General features: G+C 39.4%; 1 protein-coding gene across 1 annotated transcript in view; it reads left to right on the top strand.

Moving 5' to 3' along the window:
* ANKRD50 (ankyrin repeat domain containing 50) overlaps positions 1–13,548 on the top strand; it is a 42,968-nt gene extending 29,420 nt beyond the window's left edge. Inside the window, exons 4-5 of the mRNA XM_082051622.1 lie at positions 4,980–8,527; positions 10,550–13,548. Of these exons, the coding sequence (XP_081907748.1) occupies positions 4,980–8,524 (3,545 nt within the window). The 3' untranslated portion in view covers positions 8,525–8,527; positions 10,550–13,548. The remainder of the gene's footprint in view (positions 1–4,979; positions 8,528–10,549) is intronic.
* The last annotated feature ends 10,681 nt before the right edge of the window (positions 13,549–24,229 follow it).

The following is a 24,229-nucleotide window of genomic DNA, read 5'->3' as shown; positions in this document are numbered from 1 at the left end:
CACAAAGCTGATACAGTTTGGTAATTGAATCTACTCAGGTAGTTGTATTGCTGAATCCTCAAATCAAATCAGTTGCCTGATCTGGAACCAAACCTTTTCTCACCAGCTGCCGTTCCAGAATATAAATGGTGTGACACCACTTTAGGAGAGATTGCTTCAAAAAAGAAAATCTAACTTGTCCTCTAATTTTTCATCATAGGTTGTATTTGGGTGGTTTCATGTTAAAGTTTTTGTGGGAGCTGGATTTTTACTATAAAAGATAATATTTATAAATTTATATAGTTGTAAAATTTACTTCTATAATAGTAAAGCTTTGAAAATGTTTGTTTATTGGTTTGGGGGAAAAAAAGTATTTAAAAGGCTTGGGAAATAAAATGGGAGTTTTTAATCACTGTTTTCTTTCTACTCGTTAGCACTTTCTTCTGATTACCACTTTGAATTTCATATTTCTTAGCAAAAAGTTGTGTGTGCATTTTGAACTTACTTGCTTTGTAAATAAAGACAGAAGACTAAATTATTTTAAATGGGCTGTTACCTGTAAGCCTAATTAAATGAACTTCTGTGCAATGACTTGGACCACTGAAAGAAGCAGGTTTCAGCCTCACTGTCTCTTAACATCTGTAGCAGGTGCAGTGAAATTTGTAATGCATGGTATACTGCAAATGCACTAAAAGCTAAGTGTGCTGTTTGAGTCTTCAGGTGCATTTTACTCAGCTGGATATGTTATTCCTTTTGAGCAGGTGTGCATAAATGGCCATAGAAATACCTAGTTTAACATATGCTTGGGTCAGCAGTTAAATTATTAATGCCAAAACATTGCCATGCTTTTAATTATTTAGGTTCCTTTAAAGTTAACAATTCAGTTAAATGAAATATGTTAAAAAGTATTTAAAACTTCTGTAATTTACTTATGTAAATGTATTTAAAGATATGAAAGTAGAAGGATTTTTTAAGTATTTACTGGAACATGCTAGTTAATAGCTTATTTTTTATTATTTAAAGTTTGAAAAGGTTGACATACTGTAAAAGTATTTATGCAGCCAAGACACTTCTTTTATTATTTGAATGACCCCAGATTTTGCCAAGAAGTACATTTGGAACTGAATTGTTTACAGAACTGCCAAGAATTTAATAAGTCAGGAAAATCCATATTGGAGCTCCCATTGGGTTGAAAGTTACATGTTGTAGGAAAAATTTTAACAATGCAAAAAGCAGGGTCGTAGGACTGCAAGCTCTGTCTGTTGCACTCCTGTTTTGCTGAGCTACAAATAGTTCATAGGAATGCATCTGAAACAAAATGAGCTTTCTCTTAATGTTTTGATGCTGCTTCTCCATAAAAGTGACTTATTGTATCTGGTAGAGTTGAAAAGCAAGTTTGCAGGATCTTTGTTTAGAAATGTAAAAAGACCTCATTTTATATGCCCAGATAGATGTCTTGGCAAAAAAAACATGTCTTTGTTTTACTCCATCAAGCTAGCAGCAAGAATTTGAGATTTTTTTTGGTTTTTTTTTTTTTTTTTTGGAAAGATTCTCTCTAGAAGGCTTTTCTTTATTATTTGCTTATCATAGTATGGCATGGTGCAGTGGTTAAAATTAGCAATGTATTTCTGTTTAAAAGTTTGTTACAATGAAAGCTTGTTAATCCCAGCCCTTAAACAGCAGATCTGCCTTGGGATATGTGAAGATCTGTATGACTGTAGTGTGCTTGTTTCTATACGAACTTGTCTGCAGATACGATTTCATTAAGAAGGAATATCTGGAAATATTCCAAAAGAAAAGAAACCAGTTTTAGCTTTCATGAACATACAGCCACCCAAATAGTTTCAGTTACTGACTTCTGGAATATTCAGTGCTCTAAGTCTTCTGAAATTTATTCACTTGGCTGAAGTACTTAGTAATTTTGTATGTCTCAGGTGAGTACAGAGTAGGGCAATATTTTTAACCCTAATATGGAACAAGGTAATGATACAGCTGTACTTTAAGGGTTGGGGAGGGGGAAGCCAAACCACAAACACTTCCTGTTTACTTTTTTGGAGGGTTTGGAGGTTTTTGTTTGTTTTGTGTGTGGGTGGCTTATTTGTGGTTGGTTGGTTGGTGGTGTTTTGTTGTTGGTTTGGGTTTATTTTTGTTTTTGTTTACACACATACATATTTATTTATTTAATTAAATTTATATCCAAAATGGTTTTGTTCACTTTCCCTCCCATTTTGGGAAGCAAAATGAAAATTGATATTCAAAGAACATTGCAAAATAAGCAAGAGGTTTTTTTGCTTTTGAAGCACACATACAGGGACTGAGATGCTTACACAGTTATTACCACTTTGCAAGTTTTCATGTTAAGGCTGGGAGTCAGGGGAGCTGAAGTGTAGTCATTAGTTGGTCAACACTGAACTTCAGCTGAAATCTCAGGATTGCTGTTATGCAAATCAAGCAGAGGTTTTCTTGATGGGGAAAATGAAATCAACTACTGCGAAAATTGGAAAAAAAAACAAAACACGATTTATTTAAAACAAAAATAACTCATGTAGGCAGATATATATTGGAAGGAAGGATGTGGACATGGGATTAATGGGAGAGACTGAGGATGTTGTGAGGACAGTCATTTCTGACGAGACACATTAAGGAGGAGTTTGCAGAGCTCTATGCCTGTTCTCATTCAGCCAAGTGACAAGTACATATCTGATTAGGAGAAGCAGAGAAGTTCAAAGAACTGGAAGGTGGGTGAATGCAGTGGTTGCATTTGCCCTGCGTTGAGCCAAACAGAGCTGTTCCTTGCATACATGAGACAACCAAAGGGGCACTTGTGTCTGATGACAATTCTGCATATGCATAGGACTGCATGCATGCACCAAGAAATGCTCTGGTTTTAATGCTTTTGTTTTCACTTCTGTAGCTTCTGAAGGATCATAACGTAGAAACAGCCTTTCACTTGAAATGAAAGCTTGACATCTGCAGAATCACAGGGCACTGTCTGTTCTTACTCAGCAAAGTTTCTTATTTGGCATATGTGCAAGGATTAAGGGCTTTACAAAGTTGCATAAAGAACATTTTAATCAAATACACATTAAGTTATGAATTTATTAATTATGCCATGCTGCAGGTCAGTTTAGGACATTACTTGAAGTAGTGACAAATTATGGTGGATAAAGATGGTTCTGTGTTTCTTTCGAAAGAAAAAAAAAAAGTTTCTATGGAATGGAGAAAGATTTCCCCCAAATAATTATTTTCTTACTCCCTGCCTTCTCATTCAAAAATCTGCAAGTAGACAATCTTAGTAGTGTGGCCTTAGCCTGAGAAGTGGCTGTGCCAAAGTGATTTTATTTTGGGGAGGAGCATGCTTCTGATTTAGATGTTCTCTTGATTTAGTCCTGTTAGATTTGTAATGCTACCATAATTAATATAGGAGGCAAAATATTTTTGTAACGCTGCCATAGTTTGCCTCTCAGTTCTAATCTGTTGTGTTTGTACAATGCTCATGTAGACTAACAAAGTGAGCTTAATGTCACTTTAGAACCTCTGCTGAGGATGCTTAAGAACAAAAAATGCAGCTCTGTTACCAGGCTGAGTTTTTAGTCAGAACAAGCTCACAGAGTGAGCAGTCTGACCCACAGAGTACATAAATGCAATAAAATCATAGATCTGAAAATAACATTCTTCAGAGTCTCACTTAAAATTATTTGTTCCATGGAGATGGGGCCAAAATTGCACCGAATGTGTTGCTCTGTCATTGCTTTTCTTTCAATACAGTTTGGAGGTTAGTAACTGCTGCAGTTTGAAAAGCAAAGTTGGGTTTTTTTTATGACTGATGAGCTGACTATACGGAAATGCGTGCAATCTGCTACACTGAAGGAAGAGATTACAGTCTGTCCTTGGAGAAGTGAGGTGCAGTTCTGGCCTAAAACACAGTAGCTTAAGCTGCTGTATCTGTGACCTCTGTGGTATTCCCATAGCTTCTGGAAAGGTAGTGTTCAAACAATTAGTCAAAGAAGGTGGATGTTCATCAAGTGCTTAACTTGGCACTACCACAGCAAATGTTTTGGATGACCAGGATAGCCATGTAGTCCACACAACTGTAGCATCATTTGTATGTTCATTCTGCCTCATTCCCGAGAGTCTTATTGGCTACTGACACTGCCCTAGGGGCTGGTAATCACATGCTGCTAAGAACAGTGTTCTTTGCTCTAGGGGGGGGGGGGGGGGGGGCGTGTGTACATGTATAGGGAGCACAAATACAGAGTATGCAGGTATGAAATAATTTCCCTTTTTCCTCTAAAGAGTAAACAGGTTGGAAAAACAATGGGACTGAGAAAACCTGTTTTCTTGTTCAGTGAACCTCCTACCAAAGAACTGAAGTGTTTATCTAAAACTCAGTCCTGACTTGAAAAACTAGGTAATTTTCAGTGAACAGAAGTGGAAAGATAATTAAACCTATTTTTGAGTGTCTCTCTTCTGTATCATAACAGCTTTTAAAAGAAACTAAGGTGATCAGGTTAAAGTGATTTATGTACATTTCATCATGCATATGCACCAGGCATGAATAACCTCTTCTGTAATGACATTAACATAATAGCTGTCTTAATCTAAATAGCTGAAAATTATTTGAAATTCCATGTTTAACCACATTGGAGAAGGGATTATTCCTTTAATAATATAATAATACTTAATCTTATTTTGGTTGCAGCTCGGGTGGTTTTGCTCAGTTGTTGTCCAAGGTAGATAAACAATGCCTGATTCAAAAGGATTTTAAAAATTTTCTTTGTTATTAACATCTGTTTCTTCTTATAGTAGATGATGATAAAAAGGTGTATATTATCAAAGTTCTCTACTATTATTATTAATTTACATTCATTATTTGTATACACAAAATATATTATTGCAGGTGTTCCCTACCCAGAAATGTCTGTCTCTTTTTTTTTTAAAAACATTGAGTTAAGCAAGACTTGATCAGAAATAGTAATAACTTTCTTCCTTTTTGATAGGTTTTCGAAAAATAAGTCTGGATGATCTACGGAAGGCTTATATTGTGAAAGATGTGCAACAATATATTCTGCATCGTTTAGATCAGGAAGAAGCACTGAGACAACATCTTACAAAAGAAACTGCAGAAATGCTGAATCAGCTTCACATCAAAAGCAGCGGTTGCTTTTTGTATCTGGAACGTGTCCTAGATGGAGTTGTGGAGAATTTTATTATGTTACGGGAGATCCGCGATATTCCGGGAACATTGAATGGCCTATACCTTTGGCTCTGCCAGAGACTTTTTGTGAGAAAACAATTTGCAAAGGTCCAGCCTATTCTTAATGTAATTCTTGCAGCCTGTAGGCCGTTAACCACAACGGAACTGTATCATGCAGTATGGACCAAAAATATGACGCTGTCAATGGAAGACTTTCAACGCAAATTGGATGTCCTGGCAAAAGTCCTTATTGATGGACTTGGAAATACAAAAATCTTGTTTCATTACAGTTTTGCAGAATGGTTGCTAGATGTAAAGCACTGTACACAGAAATACTTGTGTAATGCAGCAGAGGGACACAGAATGCTGGCAATGAGTTACACTTGCCGAGCAAAGGACTTAACACCATTAGAAGCTCAAGAGTTTGCATTGCATCTAATTAAGTCAAATTTACAGTTAGAGACTTCTGAGCTGGCTTTATGGATGATATGGAATGGCACACCTGTCAAAGACTCCCTGACAACCTTAATTCCTAAAGAACAAGAAGTATTGCAGCTGCTGGTAAAAGCTGGTGCTCACGTCAACAGTGAAGATGACCGCACATCCTGCATTGTTCGACAGGCTTTGGAGAGAGAAGATTCCATTCGCACCTTATTAGACAACGGAGCATCAGTAAACCAGTGTGATTCCAATGGGAGAACGCTCTTGGCCAACGCAGGATACAGCGGCAATCTCGATGTTGTTAATTTACTGGTTTCAAGGGGAGCAGATTTAGAGATAGAAGATACTCACGGGCAAACAGCACTTACCTTAGCTGCTCGGCAGGGACATACCAAGGTTGTCAATTGCTTGATTGGATGTGGGGCTAATGTTAATCACACTGATCATGATGGCTGGACAGCATTACGATCTGCAGCGTGGGGTGGGCACACAGAGGTGGTTTCTGCACTCCTTTACGCCGGAGTCAAAGTGGACTGTGCAGATGCTGACAGTCGAACTGCACTGAGGGCAGCAGCTTGGGGAGGACATGAAGATATTGTACTGAATCTACTTCAACATGGTGCTGAAGTTAATAAAGCTGATAATGAGGGCAGAACAGCTCTGATTGCAGCTGCATACATGGGGCATAAAGAGATCGTAGAGCACCTGCTGGACCATGGTGCAGAGGTAAACCATGAGGATGTGGATGGAAGGACTGCGCTGTCTGTCGCTGCACTTTGTGTGCCAGCAAGTAAGGGACATGCCTCAGTGGTTAGTCTTCTAATTGACCGTGGTGCTGAGGTTGACCATTGTGATAAAGATGGCATGACTCCACTGCTGGTAGCTGCTTATGAAGGACATGTAGATGTGGTTGATCTACTTCTAGAAGGAGGAGCTGATGTTGATCACACAGACAACAATGGTCGTACACCACTTCTGGCAGCAGCCTCCATGGGCCATGCTTCAGTTGTAAATACTCTCTTATTTTGGGGCGCAGCTGTTGATAGCATTGATAGTGAAGGGAGAACAGTTCTGAGCATAGCCTCTGCGCAAGGCAATGTCGAAGTAGTACGGACTCTGCTGGACAGGGGGCTAGATGAAAATCACAGAGATGATGCAGGCTGGACACCTTTGCATATGGCAGCTTTTGAAGGTCACAGGTTGATATGTGAAGCTCTTATAGAACAAGGTGCTAGAACAAATGAAATTGATAATGATGGACGTATACCTTTCATATTAGCTGCACAAGAAGGTCACTATGATTGTGTGCAGATATTACTGGAAAATAAATCCAACATTGATCAGCGAGGCTATGATGGGAGAAATGCTCTCCGGGTTGCTGCTTTAGAAGGTCACAGAGATATAGTTGAACTACTGCTCAGTCATGGAGCAGATGTAAATTACAAAGATGCTGATGGCCGGCCAACACTTTATATCTTAGCGTTAGAAAACCAGCTTACAATGGCTGAGTATTTTTTAGAAAATGGTGCAAATGTAGAAGCAAGTGATGCTGAAGGAAGAACAGCACTCCATGTTTCCTGCTGGCAGGGCCATTTGGAGATGGTACAGGTGCTGATTACATACCATGCCGATGTGAATGCTGCAGATAATGAGAAGAGATCTGCTTTGCAGTCTGCTGCATGGCAAGGTCATGTGAAGGTAGTGCAGCTTCTAATTGAGCATGGAGCTCTGGTTGACCACACATGTAATCAAGGTGCTACTGGACTCTGCATTGCAGCCCAAGAAGGGCACATTGACGTTGTCCAAATATTACTAGAGCATGGTGCTGATCCAAATCATGCCGACCAGTTTGGGCGCACTGCTATGCGTGTTGCAGCTAAAAATGGACACTCTCAGATTATTAAATTACTGGAAAAATATGGTGCGTCTACTCTGAATGGTTGCACTCCATCTCCAGTCCACACAATGGAACAAAAACCCTTACAGTCAGTTTCCTCTAAAATGCAGTCGTTAACAATGAAGTCAAATAGTTCAGGGAGTACTGGTGGGGATATGCAGCCTAGTATGCGTGGCTTATCTAATGGGCCTGCTCATGCCTTCAGTTCTCCTTCAGAGTCACCAGATTCTACAGTTGACCGTCAGAAGTCATCTTTATCAAATAATTCCCTGAAAAGTTCCAAAAATTCTTCTCTCCGCACCACGTCATCAACTGCAACTGCTCAGACAGTGCCCATTGATAGTTTCCACAGCCTGTCATTCACAGAGCAAATACAGCAGCATTCCCTGCCACGCAGCAGAAGTAGGCAGTCTATTATTTCTCCTTCTTCCACAACTCATTCCCTAAGTCAAAATCATAACTCACCAAGTAGTGAATTTGAATGGAGCCAAGTAAAACCTAGTTTGAAATCAACTAAAGCTCATAAAGGAGGGAAAACAGACAACTCCAGCAAATCTGGGTCAGCTGGAAAAAAAATAAAACAAAGTAGTTCCTCCCAACCAAAAGTGTTAGAGTATGAAATGACTCAGTTTGATAAGCGAGTACCTATTGCCAAATCTGGGACAAATGTGCCACTTAAATCAATGCCGGCAGAGCCACAGTGCAAGATTTTGGTCCCACCAGCTCAGCAAGAAGTTGGTCGATCTCAGCAACAGTTCCTAATTCACCAACAGAGTGGAGAACAGAAGAAGAGAAATGGAATTATGACAAATCCAAACTACCATCTTCAGAGCAATCAGGTTTTTCTCGGCAGGGTTTCGGTCCCACGAGCAGTGCAGGACAGAGGGCATCAGGAAGTCCTGGAAGGCTATCCTCCCGCAGAGACAGAACTCAGCCTTAAGCAAGCCTTAAAACTTCAGATTGAAGGTAGCGACCCCAGTTTCAATTACAAGAAGGAAACACCGTTATAAAAGGTAACCTATCCAGTCACAAATGAAGCAGATGCATGTATTTCATCATGTGTATTTTATGTACACTAAAAATACGCTTCATTTTAGTTTATCATTGGAATTGTTTTCTTAACGCAAATCATGAATGTCATGAATGGCAGATATTTTTGATGTTGCTTAAAAAGCATCAATCTTAGAGAAATTGGATCACTGTCATATTTTCTGTTGAATCCTGATTGCTCAAATTTTATCCCACTGTCTTTGATATGTAACTACAAGTTTCATATAGCATTGATTTTGAATTTTCCTTTCGAATGTAAGGACAACTTGAATTTTAATGTGTGATACTTTCAGATGCCGTAATTATTTCATTTTTTACAAATATGCTTTTGGCATATTTATCTACAAATGTAAAAGGTAAAATACTACACTAAAGCCTTAAATTTATATTCTGTTACTGTGAAGGTAACCCTCTTATAAAAGAGAGAGCATTCCTCAGAGCACAATTACAGTCCATGTTATGGTACCAATTTTCTGACCGTTCTCTAGTTCTTAATAAGTGGAGTTCTTTTAGTTTTCTCCCTTTCTCTCCCATATTGAATTTAAGCTGAAAAAGCAGTTTTATGTAGCTTTTTCAGACTTAAATTGTCAGTGAGTCAGCTAAAACAGCCTTCTTTTTCTCCCTCTTCTTGATGAGGTCTATCTTTTTTAGGATATTGGGAATGTGTTAATAATTAATGTTTTATATTTGAATTTCAAAGAAGCAGCATCTTTATGAAATGTATGCATATCTCTTATTGCTTATTTACTTATTTCTGAAACCATATTTTTTGTTTGTGTAAATGATGCATTTTTTGACAGACCAGACTGCTGCTCCTGAGAACAAGAATGTTCTTACTAGCTGACTCAGTTCTGCTGCAAGTCATCAAAGACTGCAGGTTTCTAGGACAATTGCAGGTGGTGCAGAATCCACAAACGGGAGATTTTCAGCTGTCAAAAACACATAGACAAGATTTTTTTCCTGAAATAACCTGGAAATGGATTTCACTTTAATGTAATGCATCTCTCTCTGGATGTAGCTGAGGTCTGTTGTGAATTAAGGTGTTGTGCAGGACTCCAAGATGTTTCCTTGGGTTCTACATCATGTCCAAGAGAGGATTTAAATGTCTGTAATCTTTTTTCCTGCCTCTGTAAAATGGATTAAAATGTATAATTAATAATTTTCTTCCCTAACTCTTCTCTACCTGCACTTGATGTTCAGTGCTTGCTTTCATGTTACATGTTACTGTAAATAAATTGTGTGATTCCAACCTAGGATGCATTGATTTGACCTGACTTGTCATCAAAAGACTAATTTTGATGACCTTTCCCTCTTTGTTGGTTTTAAAATACAAAGAAAGTGTGTATAAAACGAAAAAAAAAAAGTTAACATTTCTCATATAATTTTAAAATTCTAATTGGGCTTTGCTTTATCTGGAATAAATAGTGCTTTATTGAAAATTCAGGGGTTTCCTCTGTGGAGTACTTGTTTATGCAAATGGCTAAACACATGAGGTGATGGATAACTGAATGGTTCCTTTAGCTTTTTCTACAATTATTTTTTTGTAGCTTCATTATAAATATGGAAGTTTCAAACAATTTCGTGTGGATTATGAATTGCTTGGCGCAGGCTATAATTTACCTCCTTTTGTGCCAGGTCTCAAGCACAAAAACAGTAATTTCCCTGACCAGTGAATAAGTTAGTCACCTGTGGAGAATCACATCAGAAATACTCCAGTGGAGCACCTGAGCAATGGTTTTCCTTCCCCAGCTGCTGCTTCTGAGCTCTGTTCAGAAAGCTGTCCTGCTGTGGGGACCTTGTACCTGCTGTGGACGGTAGAGAGCACAGGGAATCTAATCATGGCATTTGAGTTAGGCAAGAAATAACTTCTGTCATTGCTATGTTGTTGTGTGCTTTTAATTAGAATTTATATAGGTCTCTTTCTGACAACACTGTACGTATTGCGGAATATTTCAAAACTTAATGTTTTTATTTTGTACTTTTAGGCCAATTCCATGATGCTGTGAACAGAAGTGCTTCTGCTCCGAATGATTTATCAGCTGGCTGGGATGAAAGCATACAATGCTTGTTTAGTCCACCTAGAAATTCAAGAATGTGATTACTACAGTACAGTTACCTTAATTACTGTAATGTGCCTACATTTTCAGGCTGCCTTCTCAGTATAACCCTCTGTGCTTCAAAAGTTTATTTTGTGTACTTTGTATTTAATACACAGAATGAGCACTTTTTTTTAATTGCAAAAAGATAAATGCTGTATTTCCCTGACAACAGCTGAAAATCGTAAGAACAAGGAATTCTGATTTCCTATAACAGAATGCTTGGTAGAGGTGCATGTGCCACAGTGAACTGTGTATGGAAAGGCAGTGCTTTTTGTATTTATTTTCCTGTGGCTGAAGAAAATAAGCAAACGGTTTGTCACTTTTGCATTGTTGTAATGTATGGTCAGTTCCCTGTGTACTTCAAAAAATTCTCTCAAGAAATACAAGTCTTGTAACAGTATTTTATAAATACTGCACTTGTGTGTTCTGTCTGTGTAATAGCTGTTCCGTGGTAGCAAAGGAGTCATACTACAACCTTCTGCAGTATCTTTGGGATTTTTAAGAGACAAAATCGACTCTCTGCTACTACAGCACCAAATCTGGATGGCAGACTGTGACCACTGATAGCAATAGGTCTTGGACACCTGTTCTTAAATAGCCTCTGTTATTGTTATGGTAATGAGGTAAATGAATATGGGTATCTTTGAGGTGCTAAAGTAAAAGGTCTGATCCTGCTTTCATGTATATCTTTATATGTTAGAAACAGCTCTTTCTTTTTTCTAAGGTAAAGGACTGTATTGAGAATGTCGGTAAAACAAACCACAGAAAATACAGACACTCTGTTAATTAGGCTGAGGGAATATACAGTGAGAGTACAATGCAAAAGCAAATAGTTAGTAATACCATTGTCTGGGAAGTACAAAGATTACTGGGTTAGTCCTGTCCTGAGACAATAACTCTTTAAAGCACAAACTTGTATGGGTGTGGTGACTGCTTCAGATGGATTAGGTAGAGCCAGCATGAGTCTCTCTGTACCTGGAGCATGGTTAATCAGCAGCCTTGGATAGTGCATCTACAGATAATTGAAAGCGGGCTCCCCACTCTGCAGCTTATATAAAGGAGAGCAAAATCAAGGCCATTGTCATGAAAGTGAACAGTACGAATTTTTCCTTTAAATGGGCACATCTTACTTGCACAGGTCTATGAGGGATAGAATGAAACAAGTGGTTATTTTCTCCTAAGAATGCAAGCTATATTCTACTATTCACCATTACACAGCCTTGCTCTTTAGAAAATAAGCCTATTTTTGTATGTATTTCTTCTAAAGGCTTGGGATTCATCTTTTTCATACTCTAACTCTGATCATTCCACAAATAAGATGATAGAAAGCTGAGGTTATTTTTAATAGAGGATTAATTAGATGTATGGCTATCTTTCAACTTTGATAAATGGCCCCTGGATGTATATGTAGTGCATATTCTGAGGCACTAAAGGGCTCAGTGTCTTGTTATTATGATTAACAGTCATCAGAGCATTTTTCAAGTTAGATTCTTTTTTTTTTTTTTAATATCTCACACCTTCATTCTTATTCACTTGTTACTAAATGTAAAAATAATCTTTTATAGTCAGGCATTCAGCATGTAGTAAAATTAGATGTTAAAAGTTGACACATGGCAATATTGATTATTCTGAATGTTTCATGTATTGAATTTCTTGTCCCTGTGGGACAATTATAAAATAAACGTAACAGGAGTCTGGCAGAATGGCCTTAAGAGTTAGTGGCTCAGTGAAGAGAGAGTACCAAAATGTTCTCAGCAAACTTGTTCCGAACCTCAAGTACAGTACACTTGCAATACTGTGCAAGAGTACAGCTTTTCTTAGTTATTAGATGTATGTTTTGTTCTCTAGAAAGGGATCCCTGAATGCTGACATTTTTCTACTGACCTTGACTGTCATTGGGATTATATTTATTTAATTTTATTGTGGTGTTATTAATTGCACCTTGTGGACAGAGGACATAAGAATATGGCCAGTTTCACAAGGGGCCACAACTTATAGGTAGCCTGATGGTTTTTGTGTGAATAATATTTACATTTGAAATGGTTGGTGGGGAAACCTTGTGTCCAAATCAGCAGAAGTAGACCTGCTGAAAATGTTTTCAGAATCACAATTCTTACAGATTTTGAATATCAACTTGGAACAGAGCATGGATTGCTCTAAAACATCTGCTTTCTCAGAAGGTCTGTGTAATTCCATGTTGCTGTTATGTGTGGTTTTTATATACCATCATTTGTGAGGGTTTTGCATACAAAGAAAATTGCTGTTCCCCCTGTTGTTTGCTCTTTCACGTCTGTACAATCAAGTAGCGGTGAATGGAGTTGCATCACTGTGACTCAGCACAGTTTCTTCTGGCAATATAGCAGTTCTCAAAACCTAAAATTCCTGAATAAAACATGAATCCTGTTTTTCTTCATCCCATTTCACTGGTCCTTCCAAGGTCATCTCCACAAGACACCTAAAATTCTTGATGGGAGAGCTAGAGAAAAGGCTCTTTTGTGGACACTGATATCATTACTGTATGCATGTGGAAAAACTCTTCAAAAGAGAAATGCATTAAGACATATAGAGGCACAATTGATACATTTTTGTCTTCTCTGTGATCAGTATTGAAAACATTACCATTTATTTAAAAATAAAAAGGTATTTTCCCTCATCAGTTACTCTGCTATGCAAATGTCTGTTATGCTTAATATTCCCCATCTGAACTCCTCAGTTAACTTGGTTTGCAGATAGACTGTTTTTCCTGGAGTAGGTTGTAAATAGCCTTTAATGTACATTGAATGAATTTCACATTGTAAAATTTTTATTTTATTCCTTGTATTATATTAAGCAAAAATCCCTGTGTATATGAAAGTGCATAATAAATATATTTGCTTTTCAGCAGACATCTAACTGTTTTAATTTTACTGCCTTATTTCCTGGGACATCTCAGGAGAAGGTTGTTACACTTGATTAACATTTGTGTAGTACTTAATGAAACACAATGTATAGATGCAGTGGGTACTTTGGGCTAGCAAAACTCAGACTGTCAACATTAATTCCTATGACTCTGCTTATCAGTCAGCTGACCTTTTTCACATTATTCTAAGTTAACCCAGAGCATTTGCAGGAGAAAGATCACTGCATGTTCTTTTGTTTAAAATGACCATTATATACTGTATATACCAGGAGGGCAAATACATATTTCAGTTGCTTTAAGTTCTTTACCACTTCAAATGGTATTGATTAATTATCTCTGTGATCAGCCTTTATCTGTAGTATTTTCATTTTTCTTGAAAGGCAGGAGAGTGAAGTTTTCCAGTCATAGCAATTACCCCATTTTCCCCTGTGATCTTTTCTCACTCTGCTTTAGGTATTATATACCAATCTCAGTCTCTCTGCAGACGCTTACTGAGAGTGGGGGAGGAGGTTGGCTGTGCCTTCTGCAAGAGCTGGGTCAGGTTTAGCTCCACATGTTCTGGTTCAGGCTGATTCCAGCTGTGGGTGCTCAGGGGTCAGCTGGTGACATATTACAAGAATTAAGAACAAAATTGTTGCTAACTGATGACTTGTGTTCTCCGTATTTCTCTGGTTTCTCAGAATAACTATTGACCCTGTTTTGTGAGGTTCTTTGTCTGAAATAACAAAAGTATAAAATGCGTTGGTTCAGCAGCTATTTTTCATTGTGGCAGAGAAGTATTTTTACTGAATTAATCTTTGAGAAGTTTTATTATGTTCCAGAGAAACACATTTTCTTCAGATAATCAGTGCAATAATAGTTAAATAAAATTATTCAACACCTGTTTTTAATCTCTTATTATATGAAATATAAACAGTCACACTTGATAATGCTTCAAACCTGTGAGATCTTTACTACTATTTGACTCGTGTATCAGATGCATGTGACTGTGACTGGTTGGCACAGTCAGCTAAAGCTTTTCAGTTGGAGGCCCTTTGAGAGACAGCAATGAAAATTTGGCAGTGATCTAAATGCTTATTTTATATGGCACAGAGTCACAGAAACAGGGTATGGAACTGAGAAAGCTACTTGGCAAATCATTTTATTAAATAAGTTGCCAAATTTATATGTAGATAATACAAACAAATTGACCTTTAGAATAAAACTCTAATTTGCTGGTGTCCTGGAGAGACCTACTGTTCTCACTTCTGTTCTTGCAAGTTTGAATTAGACTGGCCAAGTCACAGAACTGCAATTACAGGTAGGTTTTAAACTAGAAAAAATTAACTTCTAATGGACACCAGTGATAAAATCTTGAGTCTTCAGGAATTTGTTGTGCATCCTTTTGGAACTATTTCTTACGAGTTTAAGAACACGGTAGATGATTTCGTGGTTTGTTTTGGGATGTTTTTTTCATCTCTGTGCCTCATTAGTTCACCTTGAACTCCCCAGTGTGTTCTGTAGGTTCCTTTTTGTGGCTTGTTGCAGTGTTTGCACAGGGGACTGCTGGTGCTGCAGCAGTTTTCAGCCATCGCTCTTGTGTACCCTTGAAAAACTGGGAGATGGGAAGGCTGATGGAGGAAATGGCTATGCCAAACAGAGCTAATCAGAAAGATAATTGCTGCTTCTTTGAATCTGGAAGGTTTCAGGCTTTTATCTCTGGTTTAACACTTTCTTTCAGTTGAAGCACAGTTTCAGGCTTATGTCCGAATCCCTGCAGGATCCCTGGCAGGGGGGCGTTGGTGCGTTGGGTCTGTAGCCAGAGGGTGGGCAGCCCAGCACTACTCAGCCTGTCAGGCAGATGTGCATGTCAGGTAAGAGTCCATCTTTGCTGAAGGACCACATTTATTCAGAACACAGTCAGCTTTTTCAGAGGAGAAAATATATTCTTCTTCGTGAGAAACTTTTTGAAGAAAATGGTTTTATAAAGAAACGGTACATAGCTTGTCTGCCTATCCTGTTTGTGGGGACTAAAATATTTGTCTTTCAATTCCACAACGGTGTTCAGAGTTGTTCTTATTGCATTAGTCTGCTACAGAGGGTCTTCTGTTTTACTTGCTGCTGCCCTGTGCTAAACAAACCAAGTTCCAGAAACCCACACCTCACTATGTTTACTATTTGTACATTATTTTTATTTTTTAAATGATAGTTTGCTGAGTTAAGATGAGAAGTCTGACTTGCATAATGCAGACAAGCTGCAGCCACTTCAACAGTGGTTTTCCAGCTGTGGTCTGCAAAACCATAATGATTCATGAATGAATTTTAAGGGCTTCATAAAAAGGTAGCCAAAAAAAAAAAAAGCAAATCTATTATCAGATGACTTGAATTCATAAGGGTGTCTGCCCCTCCTTGCCAAATGCTCTCAGAGAGCATTTGCAAATCAAAAAGCCTGAAAACCGCAACTCTAAATTTCAGCTAAACAAGGTAATGGCTTTAAGGCTAGACATTTTTGAATCACAAGTTGGTTTGAGAGCAAAAAATAATGTAAAAAGTTTGAAAGCTGCTGTTCCAGGTGTCTATTGCAGCTTCTTCAGTCAATGCCTGGCAGCTGAATTATGATTTGATTTAAAGATACAGTTGTATTTCTAATTCACTTTTGTCCATTGCAGGCCCAGGACAGATTGTAAACAGTTCCTGTTGGGAAATAGCACCTGTACATAGGCTGACATATTCTTTTTTTCTGCAAGCAAAACTATTCCCAAAAAGGGAATAAAGTACCATACAGGAAAGTGTTGGTCAAGTTAGCAAGTAAGGGGTGTAATAGCAAGGCTTAACCAGGGTATCATAATATTTTCATTTGACCATGTCGTTAAAGACTTTCCATTTTTTTTGTTGCCAGAATGTCAGTGATCATGTACATCGCCAGGTCTGTACTGAGAAAGGCAGCCTATTTTATTTGGAACTGCTAGAGAGGACAGGGAGTTTGTGAAGAATCCTTTGCAAGATGGTTGGTGTTTTATTAAAGGGGCTTGCCAGCAGAACCACCTCTCAGTTCCCAGTGACATTATGGATTTCTTGGTGGCACTGGTACTTCAAAAATACCAAGATTGCAGAGAGAAGAGTCTGGGAGACAGAACAACATGTTGGATCTTTTTTGTGGTGTTTTGGTTTGGTGTGGGGGCGGGAGGGGTGTTTGGTTTTTCGTTTTCTGTTTGTTTGCTCATTTTGTGGGTTTTGTTTTGTTTTTTCCATTCAACTTATTTCATGTAACTTGTTTTCAGCCTTCACCTCCAAGGGGGAAAGAGAATTTAAAAAACAAAACTAAACAAAACACAAAACTCAACAACAGGTAAGTAATACAATCTTCTTGCCATTACAAGTTAAGGCTGTGAGTACAGCTGTTGTGTACTTGCTATGTCTTGGCAAATGTTAAGCAACCTCATAGGGAGACTGTTTAAAATTCAAAGCTTTATCCATAAATGATAAAGACAGAGTGGACCTTTTTCTGTCTTTATTCTGGATTTATTTCTGGATTTATTCTGTCTTCTTCCATTATACTGGCTATTCAGTTTACCGTTGTATTTTCCCCAATTAGAAAACAATCCAGTCTTATTCAGCAGTATACCTGGACAAAATGCAACGGTACAGTGCTTGAGATTGCTTTAATAATAGTAATGTAATAATCACATTGCTGTTCGCTATATCGCTCTTCTAGGAGGTGTTCCTTTTTACCAGCAGATCCCAAAACACTACAGAGAAGACTAGAGGAGCATTGACATAAGGAGATCTTTGCCCTCTCAGTCACTGAACAGGCCAGAAACCAAGTCAGGAAAAGCCCCTGGGTCTGCCCCAGCACCAGGCAGTTCTGCCACCTTGAATAACCCCTTGTCTGCCGTTAACTCCTCTCCTGCTTTTTTTCGTGGCTTTTTCTGCATTTGCAGTATAACCTGACTGACAGATATGGAAGGACCCCGGAGATTTTAAAACTTTGTGAGAAGCAGTACTGAGCATGCATCACTGCCTTCATGTTCTGCTGCCAGTTTTCTCTTGATGTAATGCTCGGAATTGAATGGAAGACAAAGCAACGTGGATGTTTCTATCTCTGGTAGCATTTAATGTCTCCCTTGTGCCTTGGTTAGCTCTCTGTCTTCTGACAAACTAACACGACTGTCTATTTCTGCAGACTGTTCATTTGAAGGTATTAATGCTTGTGAGACACAAGATCTTCTACAGGCACAATGTTCAAAGCATAGACATTTTTCAGAAGCTGAATAGGACTAAACTGTCTATGAGTCTTTCCTGTTAAAGTTTTTCTGAAAGGCCGGAGCAAAAAGGGTAAGAGCCATTGACATACAAGATTTGGTTGCATGAGAGAAAACATGGGCGGGAGGCGAAAGGTTCTTGTCATCTCAGAAGTCCTCAGAACACTATTTACTGATTGCCACATCTAAAAAACTTTATTGCTAGCGCATACCATGATGTTATTGCTGGGAACATAATTAAAAGCAAGAGTCCTCATTTGTCCGCAGGATGTGTTCATTGCAGACCAGGGACAAGGCAAAGTGCCTTTGGCTCTGTTGTAATGTTTGCCCTGGTAACACCGTAGTTAATTCAGTCTACCTGTCTTCTGTTGAGATTTCCCACAAGAGGACTGGATCAAGTTGGTTTTGAAATTATTTTGCTAATTACCCTTTAACATGTGAAATTAACAAACAAAATTATTTTAAGGCGTTCTTATTTACAAGGGGTAGAGACCCCCGCCTTGAGCGGAGACACTGATTTACATAGAGTGCTTCAAGAGTGCAGTTCCCTTCATTTGAAGGAAAGGGAGCAAAATCTTCACATAAATTGATAGTTACAGTGCTTTTTGGCTCACACGGGCAGCTCCTTTACATGAAGCCTATTTTTATAACGGGTAAGTTTTTCCCCTTTGCCAAGATGAGGTGATGAATTTAAGAACGGCCATTTCAGGACACATTCAGAAATGTATCTGGCCTGACAATCTATCATTAGTAATGACCAATATCAGGTATGAAGAGAAGACTATAAGAACAGGGTAAACTTTTAACGATTTTTCCTCTGAATGCTCTCCAGCAATTTGTGGTTCAAGGATTTCCAAACCTAGAGACAGTGTCTTTGTCTGTAATATTTTATATGTTGGTTGATATTAATCAAATCAGCCAAGAATGAGTGGCTGAGATGGAAAAAGCACATTGTAGGACCACTGAGCCATCAGCACCTAACACAAACTGTAATCCCTAAATAAGTTTATACTAGGGCTCTATATGTCAAAGAAATCTTGTTATGGAATATCAAGCAATATCAAGTAGAGCACTTGATATTGTCATTATACAATGCAGAAAATAAAGATATTACTTGAGACAAAAGGACATCCTCACATCTGCTGAAAATCTGTTTTGCAACAAGTAAGAAAAAACATAACACCCTCCCAGATCCTTGTAGGGAAGCTAGTAGGTCTTTTTGCTTAGAGACAAGACAATCCCAAGAGTGAAAACAGCAGAGTTATTGTTTCCTTGTTACTGGTTAACAGCATGAACAAACTTGAATATTCATTCACCATCTCTTCAACTACTAGTCAAAGCCATCAAATGTCAGTAATAAGGAATGCATACTCTCAAAAATGAGTGTTTCCAAAATTGAAAGTGTGAGTATAAATACAGAAAAAAAAAAAAAGTGTCCATAGCACTGTGTAAGAAATGGTGTCCCATTCTGAAATTTTGCCTTGTTGTAAGAGCTGTTTGTAGCTGAAGAACAGGACAAAAACCTTTATTTAATGATAGGAATCAGCTACAGTTCAGTATTACTGATACATCTGGAAGTATTACCGATATGTACTTGGGAGTGTTACTGGTACGCTCAGTCCAAAGGCTTTGTGGCTCTAGCAGAAGGACAAAGCTGACCAAGCTCACACCAGGCTAAGCTGCTGGAGTGCACTCAATTTCAAGCACTGATTCACAAATTCTCATGTTCTTCTCAGCACGACACAATAAGAGTTCTGTGCACGGTGGGGAACACAGGTGCAGGAGACTATTTCCCTCACGCTTCTCATCAGCGCAGCCATGCAGGACGATAGTAACTGGGAGAAGAGGAAATTTAATCTAGCAGATTTACTCCCTCCTGTATTTCCTGAGCTCCTAGTTTGTCAAGCCGTATTCCCAGGATCAAGCTCTTACCCTGCAGAAATAATCACTGTTTGCCTTTTCAATCTGTTTTCACTTTACTCTGATTTTCATAGATCACACGGACAATGGCTAGAAGTTGCCAAGTGCTGTCAAGCTGGTTTAAAGTTGATGTTCCCCACACTCCTAATCTCCTTTAGAAATTAGAAAAGTTTCCACAACTTGGATAACACCATGGTCAAAGTATTCCCTGGCTTCTCCAGCTTTCCCACTCCAGCAGGACCGCTAGTGTGTGGACACCATTCCTCGCACAGCAAAAACACTCTCAATTAAACCTGCTCTCTTCTTCACTTAGGCATTCTATTTAGGGACAGAAATGCTGCTGAGCTTGGAGCTGGACAAAGAGAACAACACACTGTTGCTACAGTGGTACAGACCAACCCTGGGCAACGTGTAGGCTTCTCCTAGACAAGGAAACAGCCAAGCAGCAGAATTGATAACAGTATTTATTTTTTTTTCCTAGCAGCTCAAGTTTTATCTAATGTTGACTGCTTCAATGTACAAAAGATTTTTAAGAATGAATGTAGAAGAGGAAGTCTCGGTCTTAATGTGCATGTTGTACATGAAGAAGTGCAGAATAACTTGCTGGAACATGCAGCTCCATGACCCACAGCAGCAGTGGACAGCACAGGCTGGTCAGAGTGAGAGGTGACCTTTTAGTAACAAATGAGAGATAAGAGTAGGAACTGTTTAGGAACTGCTGGTCTGAGGAAATTGTTTGGGCATCAGGGTGCTGCTGTAGCATTAAGTTAAAAAGCAGGCCAGCACTTTGTGACCACTCCCTTAGGATGTGGATTTTAATGCATGCAGTCATTAGTTTGAAACTGTGTAAGGCTATTTAAGCTGGTTTCTTCTATTTTGGGGACGTCTGTCCAAGTCTATTGTGCAATTGAGACCAGCAATAGCTTGTTCTGTGCAGCACAGCTGGGACTGCAACGTGGTCACCGCATCCAGCGCCAGCAGCCGCCAGAGCAAAGCAGCCTTCCAGATCCACAGCGTGTCCCAAGTAACTCCCAACCCGCCCCCTGCACCGCGGGCTGTGGGGAGGGCTGGCTGGCTGGGAACAAGCTCAGTCGTTCAGGGCTATTCTCTTTCTAAATATGAAATGCAACCAGTTTATGACACAGTTCATTTTCTGTTAGTTGAGATTAACAAAAGACTGGGAGTCTCCCAGGTACACTCCCTCGAACATTAACGCCGTGGGATGTGCGTGGGAATGCAGTGCGCAAACATCCACATATAGGCCAGCAAGTTTATTAGCCCCAAGGCAACACTGGCTTTTCCTGACCTGTGCTGGCTGCTGCGGGGAGAATTAATGCAGGCAGGAGACAGCTGAAGCCAGGGCTGCTCCTGAGCTCATCACACGGCATCCTCGAGGAGAGCACCAAACGCAGAGACCCTGCACGGCTCAGTCTGTCCCCAGGGCCTCTCCAGCCCAGCCCAGCGTGGCTGTGGTGCAAAGGCATCTGGGTGACTTTGCTTTGCCTGGATGCCTTTTGTGAGTCCTTGTGCCAGTACCAAGAAGGTCCCACAAGTGCCGTGGAGCTGGTAGGGAGGCAGCAGGAGGGTGCCAGCACAAAGGCAGGGCTAGCGAGCCTGTGGGACCTCAGGTATTTCTCTAGGTGCTGCTGCCTCTCCTAAAAACAGAGAAACAGCCAACCTGCTGCTCAGGCTCGCCTTTGAAGTGGTGGAGAGCTGCTGGTGAGGCTCCTTGCCTGGGCCAATGCACCCTGTCTCATCTGCGCCAGTTCTGTGCCTACCAGCTGGGCTTATGTGACCGAGTTTAAGCAGTGAGACCTGTCTGCATTGATCTAGGGGTGGTGGAGTGGCACGGGGTGCCAGGGGTGGCCTCAACACTGGTGAGCCCCTTCTAGTCCCTGGCGGCCTGTTTTAGAGTGAAGACGTGCTGCTTCCACCTCACGCAGGCTTTGCACTAGGTCTTTCTGTTTCAGTTTGACCCATGCTTTTGTGGTTCACAAGTGAACTTAGTTTCCAGTGGGAGGTGTGTGCTGTGATTAGCTTGGTGCCCATCTCTGCTTTATTTTTGAGGTAGGCAGTTACCAGTTTCTTGGCAGAAGTTCCACTCTGTCATTAGGTTGTTTCGGAGAAACCAGAACAACATATCTGCTCATTTTACAGACTGCTTTAATCCCCAAATATCTGTTCAGACTCAAGTTTACTGTAAAGTGAGAATCAGTTTACTTTAAAGCAATCCAAATGGAGCATGATTGAATACTGCTTAGCTAACTGTTACTACATCAGCCACTCATCGGCTGGCAGAGGGTGGAGGATCTTTACGAATGTGGAACAGGCTGACTAAAAAGGAAAGCTATTTCACACAGCGAGAATCTCCATATTGGTTTTAAAAGAAGAAAACAGCAAAACCCGAGCTCCTTTCTTCGTCCCAGAGGCTGCAGGCATATATCAATAAGAGTAATGTAGTATCATGTGTAAAAAATATAGGCTTAACTCCCGCGCATTTTCCGTGGCTTTTTTTTTTAATTGCTGCAATAGCGGCTTATGGAATGTTAGTGTAAAAAGACTCAAAACGAGACTGAACAGACACAAAAACCAACTCAGAGCCCACACGAATACCTCTGTCACTGTGCTCAAGTATTCTCTTGTTCAATGTATAGACGCAGAAATAATGACAATAATTTGTCACTAATTGATGAAATTGCTGTGTTACTAGTCACTAATATAGGAGCTCTGTAACAGAAATTCCACTGAAAGAACAGTATTTCATTGTGGAGTTCAAAATCTGTGACAAAAGACTCTGAGAAACATTTATGATCGCATTTTAGCCTGTGACAAATTACAATGGAATACTGTTTGGACAGTCCTTGGTATTAACCAGATGCAGTGGGATTCATGCTTCTCCATTGTAGGAGAAAATGACTCACATATTCCTCTTTCCTCCTAAGGGACAGATGAAAAACTGATTGCAGGTTCTTGCACTGATATCCTTTCATGCCGTTTGGCCCATCCTATACTCAAGCTGGGTTTAAGGAGAAGAAAAGCTGCTTGTGTGTAAGAGATTAAATATGTTCAGACTGTAATCACTAGTTAGTCCTGGCTGCGGCGCTGTGCTAAATTTGTGGTGTATTCCAATCCCAAGGCATGATTACAGACTGAGCTCTAAGTCTTCGCTCCATCTCGTTTTTACACTGGTTTTGCTCCACTTGCTTTGCAGGCTTTCTTAACCGCATGGCACAGGAGACTGCTCTGGCAAATTGCTGCTGCTTTAATCTAGATTCTGTTTCAAAGATAAATATGCTTTCTTTTCATGGACTTTAAGTCTAATGGAAGTTTGGCCCAATGAACTAATGTTTATATTTCTATATTTTGAGAAGCATAAATGCTGATGAGACTCAAAGCCAAATATAACTGCAGTCAATACAGACCCAGAGAAATTGTTTTCAGACTCATGCCAACAAATTGTGATTAATTTCTTTGTTGTGGTGCAAGCTCATTTCTGAACATGTTCCCCATTAACTCTGTGAGCACCCAGTGTAGTCACTGGCGCACTCTGCAGCACAAATCCACTCTCATTTCTGCAAGGCTGACTGCAAAATGCAGAACCAATCTCACTGAAAAGCTGTGCAATGCTTTCTTTATCTTTACCTATAAACTCTAGTTTTAAAAAACACTTTTTTTCTTTTAAACTGCTCTGAGGAGGTATTTGGGACCAGCAAAGACTAGTGTCATTTATCCCCCCGGTCTGTTTTGTTAGCAATATGACTAGTAACAGACTATGTTAAGGTAACAATGTTATGTTGACAATGAAAAAGGTGCATATGGATAAAACTGATTAGTTCTTCAAATCCTATCTTTATCCAAGTACAGTCAGAAAGTCTTGGAAAGCTGCATATCGCAGACAAGTTTTATTGCTGAAATCACTGGAGTTCATAGAAAACCCAGGGAAAATAATTTTTGTTTACAAAATTCTCTTGGAAGTGACAGGGCATCTAAATTGAAACCGTTCAGCAAAAAGCACAGATTCAGAGAGACCTCCTATTTATTTTTCTGTGAAGTGTGAAATCATTGAAGTATATTCTTTTGTAATTTTGTTACTTCAACTTTTTTAAAGCAAAACTTACAATAAAATGGAAGTAGAAGACAGGCATAAAAACCTGGAGCTTAAGATGAGTGGTCAGATTTTTTTAGGTGCTCTGATGCAGTTTCCTCCTCTTTAGATTTCTGAGTCAGGGTAGCTTTCAAACGTTGATCCTAATGTCTTGAAAGACCTAAAATTTAATACGCACCCAACTTACATTTTCATGTCTTTTACCCTGTGGGCTTCCTAAATCCACAGAGCACCAGATATTCCGCAGTGTAGGTTTTTGCCTCCTTTTTACTTGCTTTTTTTTGTCCAAATCACTCGGAAGTATGAACAAGCGCATTCCAGTCTCTCGTTGCTCCGCTCACTGACTTTCCTCTGGCTGACGTCCACTGCAGAGAAGAGGCACAGACATGATTTAGCTTTAT

Source organism: Streptopelia decaocto, assembly GCF_964273445.1.
Source record: "Streptopelia decaocto genome assembly, chromosome: 4".
NCBI classification, from domain to species: Eukaryota; Metazoa; Chordata; class Aves; order Columbiformes; family Columbidae; genus Streptopelia; species Streptopelia decaocto.
This window is presented reverse-complemented; position numbering and strand designations above follow the sequence as displayed.